This window comes from Elephas maximus, chromosome 10, assembly GCF_024166365.1.
Source record: "Elephas maximus indicus isolate mEleMax1 chromosome 10, mEleMax1 primary haplotype, whole genome shotgun sequence".
NCBI lineage: Eukaryota > Metazoa > Chordata > Mammalia > Proboscidea > Elephantidae > Elephas > Elephas maximus.
In genome coordinates this window covers 104,539,365-104,558,211 of record NC_064828.1, presented here as the reverse complement: position 1 = coordinate 104,558,211, position 18,847 = coordinate 104,539,365, and the positions used below count along the sequence as shown (strand labels likewise).

Sequence of the window (18,847 nt, the reverse complement as noted above, 5' to 3'; positions counted from 1 at the left end):
ATCTCCTTCTGAAAAATATTTTCTGTTGATTTGAAATGACCCTGCATTTTAAATTGCAAATAAAGTTAAATTAGATTCATCTCAACAAATATTGGTGTGTTCTCATTCTTTTTTCTTGGTGTAAGGAAAAAAGAAAATCATCACAGTCTAGTCTGTGCCAAACTGGAAGACCTCAAGTCTTCTTTACCTTTCCTTTTCTTTTTTAGGGCTATTCCTTTGTCGCCCCTTCTATTCTCTTCAAGCGTAATGCAGCCGTCATAGATCCACTTCAGTTTCACATGGGAGTTGAACGTCCTGGAGTGACAAATGTCGCCCGGAGTGCCATGATGAAGGTATATGGTTTGCATGAGTGGTTAACGTCCTCAAGTCTGTCAACATAAACTTAACAGACATTCCATTTACCTAAAGGGCAGTTTAAAAAATGAGTAAATGGGAGTAGCAGTGTTTGCCCTGGAGAATTACTAACATCATTTGCGTGAGCACCTTGTTACAGAGATACAGAACTGCATGTCTTAAATAAATGATATAGATGGAAATTCAGATGAGCTAAAAAAGGATAAATTTTGGAATATAAATTTATTCAAAAGGTGAATTTTAGAATATTATAAATTTATTCGATTCATATTTATTAATATTGATAATTTTCTATGACTATACAATTTTGTATTTTCTTAAGTTAAATGATGTTGATTTCTTTGCAGGACTCTCCATTCTATCAACACTATGACCTTGATCTGAAGGACAAACCATTAGGAGAAGGAAGTTTTTCAATTTGTCGGAAGTGCATACACAAAAAAAGTAACCAAGCATTTGCAGTCAAAATAATCAGCAAAAGGTATGACCGTTTTTGGTAGTCTTTCTTGTGTATTCATGCTAGTCAATGCATTTTGTAATTGAAGATACATATTGAAAAGGAAATCAACAGTATATGTTAAACCTTTTTACCTGTGGGTTTAGCCACTTGGCTCATCAGATGACCGTTATACTCTTAGCTGTAATAGATGTTTTCTGATAAAGTAATCCATTTTAGGCCTAAATCATGGTATGATATGTTTTTGAGTTTAGTATGAGAAAATTTAATTGTGGCAATAACATTTAATCAGACTTACTTAGTGATTTCAGCAGCTATTGCCATTCCTCTTAGTTGTATATTTGAGATACTTCTCTCTGAAATTATTTAGCAAGCTCCTGGTAGCTTTGAGAGCCAGCTAGTTTTAGGTTTTTTTTAATTGTAACTGGCTATTACCACCTTGATTGTATATTCTTGTTACCAAGTTGTCGGGCAAGTATAACATCCATTTCTTCATATAACAAGCTGTTTTCTGACTCAGATATAATAATTTTCTCCATAATAATGTGTTACTTCTTCTGGTGGGTAGAATGATTCATTACTTTCATGGAAACCGCATTCTGATATTTTGACACATATAATTTGAGTGTACTGTAAATACAAAATTAGCTTTGGGGCAGTACTGACATAGAAACTTACTTGAAGAGATATATAGAGGCGACTGCTTCATCTTGCAGGATGGAAGCCAATACTCAGAAAGAAATCACAGCTCTGAAACTCTGCGAAGGACACCCCAATATAGTGAAGTTGCATGAAGTTTTTCATGATCAGGTATTACACTTTTATTCTGTGTACCCTAATCTACATACAGGGTTCCCATATGATGTGGAAGGAAGATAGTGGGGCAGGGCTTGACAGCACTGTGTTTATTGCCACATCAGCTGCTGCCCCCCATCGCTTAATCCCTGCATGCCCCTCAGTCCCCAGTATCAGTATTTGTTCAGCGTTCAACTTTCCTTCTACTTCTAGAGTCTTAGACCTAATTACTGCTAGCTCAAGAGCAAAGAGGAGCAGAAAGGCAAGGATACTCATCTTTTACTTTCTTGCTCCAGGTGGCAAATTCTGCTCAGACCACAGGCCAGGTCACACTGCCCCCCACAGGAACCTAGCGCAGAAGCCCAAAACTATGGATGTGGAGAGGACGCCTTTGTGTTAGGTCCTCGTCTCCTTCCCAGCCTGTCCCACTGCCACCCACCATGGCAGAAATGCTCCATTACAGTTTCTTTCCCCCTCAAGACTGGGTAGAATGACACAGTCCTTATGACAACACACTAGGCACAAGGGCTAAAACCTAGCCTGGGTATGGTTTGCCCTAATTTTACCAGTGAAGAAATTGAGGTTCAGAAGGGTTGTGAGACTTGTCCAAGGTCACACAGCAAGCTGGTAAAAATCTAACAGAGAGAACCTGGTCTCCAATTCTAGGCTGTCTTCATTGTGCTACTTGACCTAGGTAGCTGCAGTCTGGTTCTCTGCCACGTTGAAATCTCCCCTAGCACTGTGACCAGGAATGATCCATCATGATGAAGCCAGGCAGAAACAGCAGTAGCCTCATGATTATAAAATGCTTCTGTTCCTTATTGCATACCTTATGTGATCCGGGTACCATACTAGACATTCTATATGTATTATCTTATTCAGGCCATGTAGTAACCCTAAGGATTCCTGGTGGCATAATGGTTAAGCACTCGGCTGCCAACTGAAAGTTGGTGGTTCAAACCCACCAGTTGCTCCATAGAAGAAAAGACTTAGCAATCTGTTCCTGTAAAGATTACAGCCTAGGAAACCATATGGGGCAATTCTGCTCTGTCCCACAGGGTCGCTGTGAGTCAGAATCAACTCGACAGCACACAACAACATAGTAACCCTATGAGGTGAGAAAATGGAACTCACAGAAATAACAGAGCCTCACACCTTGTACATTGTGATGCTGGGATCTGAACCTAAGCAGTACAAGTTCCGAGCCCGAGCTTTTAGTGCCATTGTTCTACTGCCTTGAAAACAAAACCAGATCTATTGTCGTCAAGCTGATTCTGACTCAGAGGTAAAAACATGCTCTGGTTTTCACATCAGGAAAGTGAGCACCCAGAAAGGACATCATCCTCTCTCTTTGGCTCTCATAGTCAGAGAAGGAATGCCTATTGAAGCAAAGGCTCGGGGGTGGGGAGACTGCTCTGCCTGCTCCTGTGCTGTCTCCCACCCGCTGGAGCTACTCAGCTGTAGTGGAGGTAGTGAGTCCCCTATCGACTGGAGATATTTAAGAAGAGGCTGGACGATCTCTTGCTGAAGATGATATAGAGATAAATTCACTTAACAATCAAGGAATAGGTAGGTGACCTTAGATAACCCACCCTGTGCAGGTATGTCTCTAGCTGTATCCCAAGAATGACTTTTGATTTCTAACCTTCAAGCTGATGTCAGGTCTCAGGAACTGTGTCCCAGATTTTTTTGTGTGTGCGTCTCAGGTTAAATTTATTAATAACTACTTTTATATTTAAGAGTTACTGAAATATAAATTGTCTCATGATATAATCCTGTACCTACCAGTATAAATATATTATCACTGTAATATGAAGTTGTTGAAATATACCTTGGGCTGTTTTTTCTTTTTTTGTAATGGTGACACAGTTGCTTAGATCATCCACATATCTATGCAGCCTTCTTTTCAACTGATGGGTGAAATTGATTGTGGATAGGTCTTCAACTTTTGACTGTGCAGTAGTACAGTTCATTTTGGGTACCATGATTTGTGCTTTACTTACTGCATTTGTTTCCTATTGCTGGTGTAGCAAATTACCCAAATTTAATGGCTTAAAACAACACAAAGCTATTCCCTTACAGTTCTGGAAGTCAGAATTCCCACTGGTCTAAAGTCAAGGTTTCAGCAGGACTGCTTTCTTCTGGAGCCTCTATGGGAGAGTCCATGTACTTGCCCTTTTTAGCTTCAAAAGGCCACCACATTCCTTGACTCATGACCTCTTCCATGCATCACTCCAACTTCTGCCTTTCATAGTCACATCTCCTACTGCTCTCATTCTCTGGCCTTCTTCTGATAAGACACTTGTGATTACATAGGACACACCTGGATAGTCCAGGACAACCTTCCCATCTCAAGATCTTAATCACATCCGAAAAGGCCCTTTTGCCATATAAGGTAACATTCACAGGTCTAAGGGATTAGGATGTGGGCATCTTTGAGGGCCCATTAGTCAGCCTGCCACACATACATTTTCTCATTGTTTTCTACATTTTATTGGTAAGGGTGCCAAAATTCAGAGAGGCAAAGTCTTTTTGACTCTAAAAAACCAGTTGCCCTCAAATCAATACTGACTCATGGCAACTTCATGCGTGTCAGAGTAGAACTGTGTTCTATAGGGTTTTCAGTGGCTGATTTTTGGGAAGTAGATCACCCGGGCTTTCTTTTGAAGTGCCTCTGGGCGGACAGGAACTTCCAGCTTTTCGGTTCACAGCTGAGCGTGTTAACCATTTACACCACCCAGGGACTCCTTGACTCTAAAACCTAAACTTTAACCGCTGTAGATATTGCCTTCCAATTTTTTTAAAGCTTACTGGCCTATGCCTGTAGCAGACCTTCAACCTTGACCTTTTTTATTTTTTTAATGTAGAAACTCAAATTAGCTCGCTCTTCAGTAGCCTGGGACCAATTCTCTTATTAAAAGGGTTGTTCACCTTTTATAATTTGTCCAACATGTACAGTTTTTGCTAACTCACAAGGAAGCTGACTTAGTCATCTAGTGCTGCTATAACAGAAATACCACAAGTGGATAGCTTCAACAAAGAGAAATTTATTTTCTCAGTCTAGTAGGCTAGAAGTCCAAAGTCAGGGCGGCAGCTCCAGGACAAGGCTTTCTCTTTGTGTAGGCTCTGGAGAAAGGTCTTTCTCGTCAGTCTTCTCCTGAACTAGGAGCTTCTCCACACAGGAACCCTGGGTCCAATGGACATGATCTGCACCCTGCACTGCCTTCTTGGTGGTATGAGGTCCCGCTCCTCACTCACTTCCCTTTCCTTTTTATCTTTTGGGAGATAAAAGGTGGTACAGACCACACCCCAGAGAAACTCCCTTTACATTGGATCAGAGGTGTGACCTGGGTAAGCGTGGTGTTACAATCCCACCCTAATCCTCTTTAACATAAAATTACAGTCACAAAATGGAGGACAACTACTCAATACTGGAAATCATGGCCTAACCAGGTTGACACATATATTTGGGGGACACAATTCAATCCATGACAGAAACATTTTATTTTGTTTGGTGAGTAAAGTTGGTGCTGTAATGCATAGCACCTGAATCTGAGTATTGTTTTGACATCTTTAAACCATTTGTGTTCATTTGAGAGTTGATAAAAGTCCTTTCCTGTTCAATAGCTCTTACGTTATTTTCTTTATGGAAATATATGCAAAGCATAGTAAGTATATAACATATAAAGTTAACTAATTAAGATAATGCTATCAGGATCAAAAGCAAGTATAAAAATAATAATAATAATCACAGTGAATTAGGGGCATTTACCATGAGTATTTAACAGGAAGCCTGAAACTAATCCGTTGAGCCCTGACAGGAGATTTCAAAATGACGTCACCTAACAATACCTTTTTTAAAAGGGAAATTTGCTATTAAATGGGCCTCCCAAGGCCAGCTGCCCATACTCAGTCAACAATCTTCTATATTAATTAAAGCAGACAATTTAACAGTATTGTCAGGACGAGGTCACACTTTAAAAAGAAAAATGTGTAAATTTGATACAGAGGGTTGGAGTGGAACTAAAATGAAAGAATTAGTCAAGGAAGAGATACATAAAGATTTCATTGCAGTACTTGAAATTTTCCATTACCGAAATAGAATTCTAAAAAATTCACATCGTCCTCCAGCTCTTTCCTCTAAAATACAAGCATTGCTTTTGATTATTTTAACAAGGGATTATTTAAACTTAGTGGTGATAATCATTTTCTGATACAGAAATGTTGTCTGCGTTAATAGACTTCTACTCTTGATGAAGGCCCTGCACGTTATTCTTTTCTTTTCTAGCTTCACACGTTCCTAGTGATGGAACTTCTGAACGGCGGAGAGCTGTTTGAACGCATTAAGAAGAAGAAACACTTCAGTGAGACGGAAGCCAGCTATATCATGAGGAAGCTTGTCTCGGCCGTCAGCCACATGCACGATGTGGGCGTGGTGCACAGAGACTTGAAACCTGAGGTATAAAATAGCACCACCTCTTACAGACCCAGCCTCAGCATCGTTATTAAATATTCCTGAAATACGTGTGGGGCTTTGTTGCTGTCGTTTTGGTGTTTTCACTTTTAGGGCTTCCTGTTACAAATACCTGATTTCTTGGATCTTTTTTCTTTTTCTATTTCAGTCTAAAACAAATGTGTCTCTTTTTTCCCAGCAAATCACCTTAAGGTTAGATTTGTAAGTGTGAGAGCCTTTTATGGAAGAAATACTTTATGTAACAGTTGTGGACTAAAAATAGCAATGGAAATTTTTGTAGCAGAAAATAATCTTTCTCGATATACCATTTTAGTGGATTTTTAAAAATGATATGTTTTGAAATCCTTTTTTTTTCCCACATTTCTAATGAAATTGATGAACTCCTGAATAGGGATGCATATAATCCTCTTCTAAATATTTAAAGATAAAGAACTGTCTTGATTGAATTAGCCGTGCCATCTTTACATGTGCTCTGCTCTGCTCAGGTACTGTCGTGTTTACAGAGCTGGGCCACAGGCAGGAGTAGCAGCTTTTTTTATCTCACTTCTTTTGAAAGGTTAATAAAGAAGGTTCTAACTCTAAAATGATATCTTTTGTATCAGCATGAATATTTCTCCCTTTTAGAAAACCAGCAAATACTAATGAAAATTGAAAACTAGAAACCCACGATTTCTAAAATGATCATGAATCATCCTTTACCATATGCAAAATTATACATATATTCTCTCCAAAATAACACTTCATTTTTTAATTAGCATGTGATTACAATGCACGTTCAAATACAGTCAAGAGGATCGTTGACTTGATGTTTATTCCTTGTGTGCCACACCACAGAAAACTGTTCCTCTAAAAGCACCGTTTTTGCCTTCTATTTATCTTGGATTATTAGAGGAGGAAGTTTTAAAACTGGAATTCTTTGCATTCAAACATAATTGATTGATTCTTTTAACGCATTTAAGCTCACGTCTCCGTACCTTCTATTGTTGTTCATACTGCTAGCTACTAATCAAAAGTGAATTGTCTTAAGAACCTGCAGCTACGACTGCTGCCCGGCTGCTTCCTCCAGCAGGGTTCTCACTCGCCTACGTGACGCCCACTGAGAATATGGTGCTCTGTATGTTGGAGACTGGCTGTCTATTTTTAAATGTGAAAGCACACCACTTCAATGTTTTCTTGATAGACAAGGAACAAGCATGTAATTTTTTTTAATTGAAAAGATCCGTTCCATGACTGTACAGAATTCATTTTCACATGTTTTATTCTTTGATAACTGACCACCTGTCATCTCATGAGTTTCAAATGCTACAACTGTCCTCTCCAGCAAATTTAAATTTATGCTCCTACTTGACTAAGAAAAATGCACTTCTGTAGCTTAATTCTTCTTATTTGTGATAAAGCTGTTCTTTTAAGTAGTCATTTGAAATGAAGCAGAATCGTCAGATTGTTTTGAACATTGTACTGCAAGTTTTAGTTCTAAATCAAGCCTTCATTTGGAGAAATGAAAATGTACCTTTGTGTTAACATTTTCATGATAAAATAGCTTTCACTTTGACTTTTAAATGGCAGAGTACATTATTCCCAAACAAAAAGTTTAGTCTTTTTCCTATTGACGTAGCATTTAAAGATTTGATTATGTATCTTTTGGTGGATGTTTATGTGACATTCATTTTCTGCATAGGCAAATCCTAAATTCTAGGTGAGAATCAGGTAATTTTAGAACCTGCCTGACATCATTCTTGATAAGTTGCTTTGTACTTTCCAAACTGGTAGGTTCCCATACTTTTGAAAGAGTAAGGAAAATGTGTATCAGATGGGTTTCAGGCAGAAGGGCTATCTCACCGTCTCACTCTCCACATGAGCTGTGAAGGCGGGGAGCTAACTGAGCAGTGTGCTCAGGCCTCACATGCTCAGGGAGCGGTCACAGTCACCAGAACAAAAGTGCACGCCGTGTCCCCTTATTCCCTCCATTTCTTCCACTTCAAGGACAAAGGGCAAGGACCTCATGGATCTTAATATAGAATGAACTCAAGTCATTCCCAAGACCCAGCAGGCTCAGTGAAGGCGGGGCCGAGTATGCTTCGTCTGTGCTCCATATATAGCACAGTGCCTGTACACTGCAGAGGGGCTCGGCTGTCGTTTGCTGAAAGACTTGTCCCGACCACACTTCAACTGTGAGGAAATCTTACATCTATTTATACCCACATTTTAATTCCATCACAAATTCAGGATTAAACGTTAGATGATAGAAAATTTAAGAGAACTTCATTTTTTTTTTTTTTTTTGCCTTTTCTCTTTCCTCCCACTTTATTCATTTTTCACTGTTAAGTGGAAGGCTTAGAAGGTTTTTCTTTGTATTGATGAAGCCTTCTGTGATATCTTTTACTTCAGTTAAAATACTGTTAACAAACCAAATGTCCTAGAGCTAGAAAATAATTTAATGAACATAAAGACATGACAGATTTTGTTAAGATTTCTAAAGACAGTATAATTGGACTCAATTACTGTGGCTCCTAGCTTAATGTACTGATAAAAATTACTCATCAGTACAGTTAGCAGTTATTAAGCATGTGGTCAGCACAGAGGCATAGTACAAAGCCTTAGTGATCCAGAAGCTTTGGTGAATGAATGACTCAAAATAACAATGTTTTCTGAATAATTGAGGGATAATATCTTTAAGCACCAAAAAATGTTTAACTGCCTTGGAGGAAGTATTTCTGAAGTGTAGTATATATATCCATGTCTTCTTTAACAGACTATACTAGATATTATATAACTATTTTGTTTCTGACTTTATTTAATTAACAAATATTTACCAAGCACCTACTGTAGGGCCAGGCCTTGGGAATACAGTCATAAATAAGGTAAACATAGCCCCTGCCCACATGGAATTATGGTCTAATGGGGGATGAACCCATTAATAATACAAAAGTGGTAGGTGCCAGAAAGGAAAAGTAAACAGTGCTTGGAGGAAACGTAAGAAGATCTAACATTAGTCTGGTGGGATGCTTAGGGTAATAACTCTAAATAAGGAGTAGGTGTACATGAGCCAGGCTGAAAGGGAGACTGGTTGGGGAAGTAGAGGCCACATTCAGGCAGAGGAAAAAGCATAGACAAAATGTCTGACATTAAAAGGGGAAAATGTAGAACAGAATTTCAAATTCTCACGGACTTTTCACTTTCTGGAGCCGTGGAGGGTGGATGAACCCATGAAACTCTTACCCTGAGATAATCTTTAAACCTTAAACCAAAACTGTCCCCTGAAGTCACCTTAAAACCGAACAGTAGTTTAGCTTTAACTAGTAAAGAATGTCTGCCTTGAGCATTATGTTCTTTTAAGAACTATCTGTTTGGGATCATATTGACAACAGCAACTCAGAAGATTAGATAGGAACCTTAGGGGCTAATGAGTTTATGTTAATGGGGGAGGAACAACTCAGAAAAGGAGGGTGAGAGTGGTTGCACAACTCAAAGAATGTGATCAGTGTTACTAAATTGTACATGTAGAAACTGTTGAAATGATATGTGTTTTGCTGTATACGTTCTCAACAACAGAATAATAAAATTTAGAGGGAAAAAAACGGGGTCTGATATCAGATGAGCCATGGAGCAGTTGAAAAAATGTTTCCCATGACGTTGTAAAATTGGAGTAATACAAAAAAGTTAACGCAGAGAACAACAGTACACAGACACCCACCCCCCAGATCCTCACCATCAGACCTCTCGCTGCATAAATCAAAATATCAGTCTACAGATAGAAATGTTACATAAATGGGATTGCCACAGTTCATGACGTTTTAATGAGCAGTCTAATGTAAATATTTGTATCTTGCAGAATTTATTGTTCACTGATGAAAATGACAATTTGGAAATTAAAGTCATTGACTTTGGGTTTGCACGCTTAAAGCCACCTGATAACCAGCCCCTTAAGACGCCATGTTTCACCCTCCATTATGCTGCCCCCGAGCTCTTGAACCACAACGGCTATGATGAGTCTTGTGACCTCTGGAGCCTGGGTGTCATTCTGGTGAGTTATTTCAGCAGAGCCATTGGACATAGTCAGTTACTTGCTGTCCATTGTGCTTCCCTCTCCTTGCTGGTTTCCGTAAACTCGTGAAAAAGTTGGTGATTTCTTTTTTGTACAACCAACTAAAGGCCTGATGTAAGAATATTTTCCTGTCTTAAAAGTTACATTGGAGAAAAAGTAAGAATTTCTATTTTAGTTTATTTTGAAAATATTTAAGGCAGCTGTGTTTTATGTAAGTATATAGTATATTTTCAAAAGATGTGCATATTATATTGAATATAGCATGAAAATAGCAAAGTGACTCATTAATAGGAAAATATTTTTAAACTAATTAATATAGAAAATTGGAAGTATTTATAATAACTTATTGAGGTAAAAATCATGGTGCGCATGCTTTTCACAAAATGTCCTTGGCAGCCACGATCAAAATCAGAACATTTAACCTGGAAGAATCTGGGATACATACATGTTTGTTTGTTTTTTCTTCAAAATATACCTTTTCTTTTTCTGCAAAAAAAATTTATAATGCATAATCTTGGGGGAAACATTTCAGACAATACAGAAAAATAAAAGAAAGAAAAGTCACTCATAGTGTTTGTGTACACTCTCACCCACCCCCTTCCCCATCGTCTGTACGTATCTATGCTTTTATCTTCCTACAGATTTTTCCTCGCATGTGTATGTATTGGTTTTGTGTTTTTTTAACAAATTGTGTTAAGCTCTACAGGTATTTAACCATTTTCTAATAATGGGCAGTTAGCACTTCATTGTTGTTTTTCACTAATTATGAACTACACGATTGGATATTTTTTATATATGTGTCTCTATTTGCCTCATTGTTTCTTTAGGCTAGATTCCTAGGAGAAGAGTCTGCACATCTTTATCTTGACACATATACCTAGATTTTCCTCTAGAGTGTTTTACCAGGTCATATTTTCATCAAGTAAATACAAGTACTTTGGATACTATTCAGTACTGTTCAGTGATGATGTTGACAATGTAAAATTATATCCCTCTGCTGTTAAAACTTGCGTACATTTCCTTGGTGGGTGTTCAATGTGAACACCTTTACATGTTTTTGGACATTTGTATTCTCTCTCTCATGATTTGCTGTTTGTAAGCTTTGCCCATTTTCCTATGGGGTTGTTATTGAATTTTAAAGTTCTATTATTTTAATCCTTTGCCAAGAATATTATAAATGTTTTTCCTGGTTTGTCACTTGTTTGAAAATTTTGCTTATATGGGGTTTTGCCTTTGCTTTCAGAGAGGTTTAAAGGGAGACTTTTTTTTTTTTTTTTTTAATGTAGTAAGATGTGTCAGTTCTTTCCTTTCTGGGCCTGGCCTTCTCCCAACCCAAGATTATAAAAATATTCTCCAAGCGTCTTTCTCTAAGTTATTCTGTTTTATTGTTATACTTAAATCTGTGCTCCAGCTGGGCTTTATTTCAGTGTCAGGCTAGCACCCCCCCTCCACCCCCAGGTTAGCCTGCTGCCCCTACAGGATGGCACTTCTTTTATTTTAAAGCTTCATATGGATTTCATTTCAGCAACTTTAAGTTGTGGTTTATAATTTTCAAACTGAACTTCCATATTTATGAATAATATCACTTTTAATAAAAATTTTTTTTTTAATTGATTTCTGTAGGTTGGAGCTTTCTGTCTAAGGACTTAGGTTGATGACATTTTCATTAGTAGCACTGTCCTAAATAGTCTAAATGAAAAAGAACCATTTATTAGTAGTAATATAAGATTACTCATTTTGAAAGAGAACTCACTTTAAATATAGGCCAGTTATGACCATCACACTCTTCAAGGTTTTAAACAGTCTTAGACTTGTGGACATGTATTTTGGAACCTGCGAACGGCACATCTAGGGAAATAACTTGTGTAATGGCACGGTTAGAAGCAGTGCTTTCCTCTAGATCTAACGGCCAGATTTTTAAGCAAAACTGGGGACAAAAAAAAAAATTTTTTTTTTTTTCAAAGAGCAGGTTAAATGATGTCATAGGAGTTCAGTCAGCAATATCCAGACTGTGAGCAAACTCTAGAGGAATAACAGCCCAATTTTTCAAGGAAATAAATTCTGAGAGCAAAATGGCTTAGGAAGTGATTAAAAGACACTTAAGAGATAATTCGTTTTCATCTTGTTTGAATCCTGATTCAAACAAACTCTAATTCATATAGATATGATTACAGTATATAAACAGCACATAACACTATCGGGGAAGGTTGAACAGTGGCTGGATACTGTATGATACGGAATCACTGCAGATGTTTTAGATGTGATAATGGTGTTGTGGTTAATGGTTTATAAAAGTTCTTGCCTTTTAGAGATACATAATAAAATGGTTACAAATTAAAAAACAAAACAAAATTCACAGCTGCACTAAACTGTCCTCCCGCCAAATTTCTCCACCTAAGTGAATGCATGTTTCCAGAGGATCTAGGTACAAAGCCTGAATTATCCGTAGTAAGTATGACGCTTATTTGTGGTTCTTTTACATGTTTCACCTAATAAATATGGATGTAGATTTTTTTTTTTTAATGTAGCTTGGTTTGGGCTATTTTATTATTACTATTTTGTTAAATTTTGCACTGTGCTTTTATTTTTATTGTGCTTTAAGTGAAAGTTTACAAATCAAGTCAGTCTCTCATGCAAAAATTTATATATACTTCTAATTGTTCTCCCTCTAATGAAACGGCACACCTACTTTCCACCCTGTATTCCCAGGTCCATTCAGCCAGCTTCTGTCCCCCTCTGCCTTTTCATTTCCCCTCCAGACAGGAGCTGCCCACATAGTCTCATGTGTCTACGTGATCCAAGAAGCTCACTCCTCACCAGTGTCATTTTCTGTCGCATAGTCCAGTCCAATCCCTGTTTGAAGAGTTGGCTTTGGGAATGGTTCCAGTCTTGGGCTAACAGAAGGTCTGGGGACTGTGATCTCCAGGGTCCTTCTAGTCTCAGTCAGACCATTAAGTCTGGTCTTTTTACAAGAATTTGAGGTCTGCATCTCACTGCTCTCCTCTCCTGCTCCATCAGGGATTCTCTGTGGTCTTCCTGTAAAGGCAGTCATCGGTTATAGCCAGGCACCATCTAGTTCTTCTGGTCTCAGGCTGATGTAGTCTCTGATTTATGTGGCCCTTTCTGCCTCTTGGGCTCATAATTACTTTGCGTCTTTGGTGTTCTTCATTCTCCTTTGCCCAGGTGGGTTGAGACCAATTGATGCATCTTAGATGGCCATTTGCAAGCATTTAAGACCCCAGACACCACTCACCCAAGTGGGATGTAGAATGTTTCCTTAATAGATTTTATTATGCCAGCTGACCCAGATGTCCCCTGAAACCATGGTCCCCAAACCCCAGCCCCTGCTACGCTGGCCTTCAAAGCGTTCGATTTATTCAGGAAGCTTCTTTGCTTTTGGCTTTGTTCAGTTGTGCTGACTTCTCCTATATTGTGTGTTGTCTTTCCCTTCACCTAAAATAGTTCTTGTCTACTATCTAATTAGTGAATACGTTTCTCCCTCCCTCCCTCCCCACTCTCGTGACCATCCAAGAATATTTTCTTCTCTGTTTAAACTATTTCTTGAGTTCTTATAATAGTGGTCTCATATAGTATTTGTCCTTTTGCAGCTGACTAATTTCACTCAGCATTATGCCTTCCAGATTCCTCCATGTTATGAAATGTTTCACGGATTCATCATTGTTCCTTATTGATGTGTAGTATTCCATTGTGTGAATATACCATAATTTATTTATGGATGTGGATACTTTAATATGAAAATTAATTATATGGTCCTCATTGAGTAAAAATAAATACTCCAGGAAGATGCAGCATGTTTTATCATGTGCCTTTAATTACAATCCTTAACTTCTTCCCTTCTCACAGTCTCATGTGTATCTCTTCCCTCCCAGTTACACTCCATGGGTATGCATTCCCTGTCTGAAACTGCAGGACTTGATTTAGAATAGAGTTGACACAGTATCTAGAAAATGTCAGATTTAGAAAATAGAATATATAACATACCCACAGAGTGGCACATATAATTCCATTTTTCTTTAAGCATTTTATTCTGGAGACTTCAGTTTTTTGCTTTTTTCCCAAATTTTTATTTTGAAAATGTTTGAACCTAGAGAAAATTTGAGAGAATAATACCGTGGCCATCTGTACATCCAATAGAGTTACTGTTTAGAATGCCTTCTGGACCTCCCAGGTTTGATTTTGAGTGTGCCATTCCTATCGTACAGAAACCCTGGTGGTGTAGTAGTTAAGAGCTAACAAAAAAAGTTCAGCAGTTCAAATCCACCAGGCGCTCCCTGGAAACCCTATAGGGCAGTTCTGCTCTGTCCTATTGAGTGGCTATGAGTCGGAATGGACTTGACGGCAACAGGTATTCCCATTGTACAGTGGGTTGCTGCTGCCCCTGCCTGCTTTATGAATCAGTGGTCTGCTAACCCTAGCTCATGATGGACTGATATTAGTATCACTTGTTTAGGTACTCACAAGTCCTCAAGGACAGTGCCCCAACCCCAGAAACATCCCTGAAGGTATTTTTCTTCAAGTTTTTTCTGCAGCTCTCCTGTTAGAGTTCTTGAGCCCACCATGCTCATCCTTCAGATACCTCTAGTATAATTAGATCTACTGCATTCTATGGCCAAACTAGCAGGACAGCTTGCAGGACAGCTGGGACCTGCAGCAGAGCCCTCTCTACTCTGCGCCTCACATGAGACCAGTAGCCTTCCAAGTCACTCAGTAAATGGGTTGGGCAGTATTCTCAAGTCCAACATATGCTGGCTTCAAAATCAAAGAGGCCCACAAAATGCTGTGTTTCTTCCTCAGAGGTACGAGGCACAATGTTTGCCTTTAGAGAGGAAAGTCTCAGTATGCACGTGACCACTTCAGCCCTGAAAACTTTACCACTTAACCAGTACGATAGGCCCCTGAACCTTGGTGCAGTTTATCTCCCACCCTCTGACATGTATGTGACATGTAGACCATCTAGGATACCTGCAAATTCCTGCTCACCAGGTCTAATATAGGGAACCAGCATGGTGTTCTTCAGAATGTCAAGATGATCAAGGTCCTGCAGACTACTATAATGTGGAGCAGGACAGTTAACATAGCCCTGGGGCAAGACTGTGAATGCTGCCCTTCCCTTGTAAAGACTTACTGCTTTGGTCCCTCCTATTGGAGGAAGTCAAGAAGAATACATCAACCAGATTATAGGTACTTATCAGTGCCAGCAGCTGTATTGACTTGTACCACATCCAGCAGGGCAGCTGCATTTGGGGCTTCCAGCTGATTGGGTGGTGGTAGCCCTCCATCATTCACCACAGTTCATCTGGTTTTGGCAGAGGCCTAACAGGTGAATTAAATGGGGATATGACAAATGTAAGGGGATGCCTACTATGTCTATATCCTTCAACTCTTGTAGCGTGAATTTCTGAGATGAGATCTTGCTTCTGATTTACGATCTTGGCCAGGAAGAGTTTCAGGGGCTTCCACATGGCACTTCCTCCCTTAATGACTCTTGCTCCACAAGTCAGGGAACGAGTGTAAGGGCTGTGACAGTGCTAAGAATATCTATGCCTATCATACCGTGATGATGGAGCTACGGACCAACTGGACCACTGCAAGATGGACTTTGGCCAAAACACTATTTACCAGCAGAGTAAATAAGTCCCACTCCCACTAGAGGACCATGAGAGTGTTTTGGGTCCCCTGGTATCAGCGTTTGGACCTTAAACAGGTCTCACTAAGCCAGAGCTTTCTCCTGCCTCAGTACACCCTGGCAAATGGCCACAGGTTCCTTTGTAGAAAGATTGGGGAATGTTTATATACTTGCTGTAGCATTGTAAGGCCTTTCTTCAGAGACCTGTCCTCCCATTTATCAAGAACAGTAGGTCTGTGAACTGACTTAGATCTAGAAACTGGGTGAGAGATGGATTTTCCCTTTCAGGGGCAGATGTCATCCTTCTGTTCATTAGGGGGAAATACTATACAAGTGGAGCAACACTAGTCAGCTGTCCCTTTCGCTTCCCCTCATGAACACCATGAGCTGTTAGCCATAACCACAGATGACTCTTAAGTCAAGGCCCAGCCTTGCTGCATTGCCCCTGATGGTTAAGTGATGCCCCTGGCCTCTGCTGTGCCCTAATCCCATCATCCCATTGATGCTGGGGAGTTTGGTTCTGTGGCATCCTCTTACACCAGCATCCGGGCCACAGTGAACACCCGTCATGGGACTCCTGAGAGATGCATGCCTCCCCTCGCCAGGGTGCCTCTTCCTGCCTCCATGAAGGAAGTGTGCCCTGAGCCTCCCAGGGAGCACTGGCAGGTGGTGGGTTCTCGGGTCTTACATGGTACATCTCTTCTAACAGTCTCCCTTCCCTGTGCCTTTTGACCCCTTCCTCAATACTGTGCCAAGGAAGTTCTAGCATCTCAACTAATTTACCCTAAGCCATTGTGTCCAAGCTTCAAGGAGCCATCCCAGCAGCCTTCTGGGTGTCCATGCCTGAGTGCTGAATTTCGAGTCTCAAGGAATGTGTCCATGACAATGGTTTCCTGTCCATCAGGCCTCATGTTCCGTGCCCTCACCCCCACCCCTACCCTGGGGTCCACGCTCAACATGTCCTCAGATCCCTGCTGGTGCGTTTTAGCCAGATCTTGCAGTTCCTTAGCATGTATGCCACTCCCCATTCCCTCTATCCCTTCTTCTCAGGGTTTGCACCTCTTACTTTCATAACTGCAAATAAACTTTTGCTTCAGACTCTGGGGAACCCAGGCTAAGGTAGTTGGTGCCAGCAGTAGCCCAGAAAGCAGACCAAAAAAGGAAGGGGTTTTGAAGTTGGATTACTCACTATTCTGACACCCCACTTTCCATCAAGGATGGGTCCCTGTTGCTGTTCAACCAGAGAAAGTGAGGGGGTGGGGGACAGCAGAGTGAGGCAGGGATGAAGGGAGGGTGTATTACTGAGCAGCCCAATCCTGTGGGACCATCTTCCTCGATCTTGTGTGGCCTCCTAGTCTCAGGTTAGCCTGAGGGGTCAAGAGGAAGAAGCTACCTGCTGACTCCCAGCTCCGGATGAGCCGTTTTCCCAGAGTAAGTTCCCAGCACTCCTGGCTTATGTATGTCTGGGTACAAAAGGCGCCCAGGGCATCTCTCACCTCTGTGGCAGCCAGGAAACCCTAGAGCAAGAGGCAAGACACCTGCAGAGTGGACATGAGGTGAGACCCTGTCAGCCTCGGAAGGAAGGTGGAGCCTTCTCAGAGTTGATTCCTGTCTAGATGCCAGGCCCCAGAGACAGGTGAGGGTAAAGAGATGTGAAGCGGTGCTTCAGAGGTGCCTGGATCAAGTGGACTAATAGGCTGTGGTGCAGACGTATGGTACAGTGCCATACAGTAATAAACAAGAGTGAGAAATTGCCATTGCAGCAGCAAGGATGAACCCCGCAAACAATACTGAGTAAGAGAAACCAGACAGAATACTTGCTGTAAGCTTCCATTCCTATGAAGTTCAAAAACAGGCAAAACCCTAATATCAGAAGTCAGGAAAAAGGCAACATCTGGGGCATGGAGGAGCTGTGGTTGTTGGGAGTGTTACGTTTGTTGTTATGGATACTGGGTTATGGGGGTGTCTGCTTTGTGATAAATCATCATTTGGCACTTTTCTATGTGCATGTTATACCCAAATCAAAGTTTATTTTTAAAAAATCAGTCTGAAAAAGAAAAGCAGAGCAGGGAGAAGAAGGTAAAGGAATTGTATCCTTAGAAGAAAAAACAAAAACCAAACCTGTTGCCATCGAGTCAATTCTAACTCATAGTGACCCTATAGGACAGAGTAGAACAGCCCCACAGGATTTTCAAGGAGCGCCTGGTGGATTCGAACCACCCAGCTTTTGGTTAGCAGCTGTAGCTCTTAACCACTATGCCACCAGGGTTTCCATCCTTAGAAGCATAGGGGTGTATCAAGAGGACTTAGAGTACCTCACCATCTACAAAGACTCCTAAAAAAAGTGAGAAAGGCTATGGACATACCGACCAGGGAGTGAATATCAAGATGGTCTTGTTAAATTTCTGGAACGTCACAACTTTCTGTCTATGGATTAGTGAAATGAGCGTGGTTTGCTGTCGCACACACGGAGTTTAGACTGGACTCACACCCTCAATGCTGCCACTGCCCAGCAGTGCAGCTTAGGCAGCAAATTATCAAGCATTTCTGTGTCCCAAGTTTCTTTTTGGGAAAATGGAAGTAATAATGGTACCTACCTTCTGGGATTGTTGGGAGGATGAAATCAGTTAATATACATAAAGTGCATAGAACAGAGCTGGCACAAAGTAAGCAGTTGAAAAATACTAGCTCTTTTTCTTACTTTTATTACTACTCCCACCACCACTACTAGTAAGTATCTTTTCTGGCTGGATCTTGGGCAGGTTATTAACTGATAATCATCTATAGAATGGTGATTATATTATGTCACCCTCAGGGGTATGAGAAAAATAAAATAAAAATGAGGGTAATGACAAATAAAATAAGAAGGCTTAAATAAAATAAAAATTTTAGAGTGTTTAATGATGTTTATATGTCCTGGGGAAAAGATGTGTAGAATCGGACAGAAAAAATAGTTATTAAGGGGTTTTACTGCCTTTGAGTTTTCTGTTAACGTGATATCTTTTTCTGAAGCAGCTGGTTTATTTATTTATTTATTTTCCTCTTGCTCTGCATATGGCTATAAAAATGTTCTTA

The 18,847-nt window shown here is 40.1% G+C and overlaps 1 protein-coding gene across 8 annotated transcripts in view; it reads left to right on the top strand.

Annotated features, from left to right (window-relative positions):
• RPS6KA5 (ribosomal protein S6 kinase A5) overlaps nucleotides 1–18,847 on the top strand; it is a 199,889-nt gene that overhangs the window by 168,170 nt on the left and 12,872 nt on the right. For all 8 annotated transcript variants that reach the window (XM_049898429.1, XM_049898430.1, XM_049898427.1 and 5 more), the window contains 5 exons: nucleotides 207–332; nucleotides 702–835; nucleotides 1,528–1,621; nucleotides 5,895–6,065; nucleotides 9,913–10,104. In XM_049898429.1, coding sequence (XP_049754386.1) covers nucleotides 207–332; nucleotides 702–835; nucleotides 1,528–1,621; nucleotides 5,895–6,065; nucleotides 9,913–10,104 — 717 coding nt within the window. The remainder of the gene's footprint in view (nucleotides 1–206; nucleotides 333–701; nucleotides 836–1,527; nucleotides 1,622–5,894; nucleotides 6,066–9,912; nucleotides 10,105–18,847) is intronic.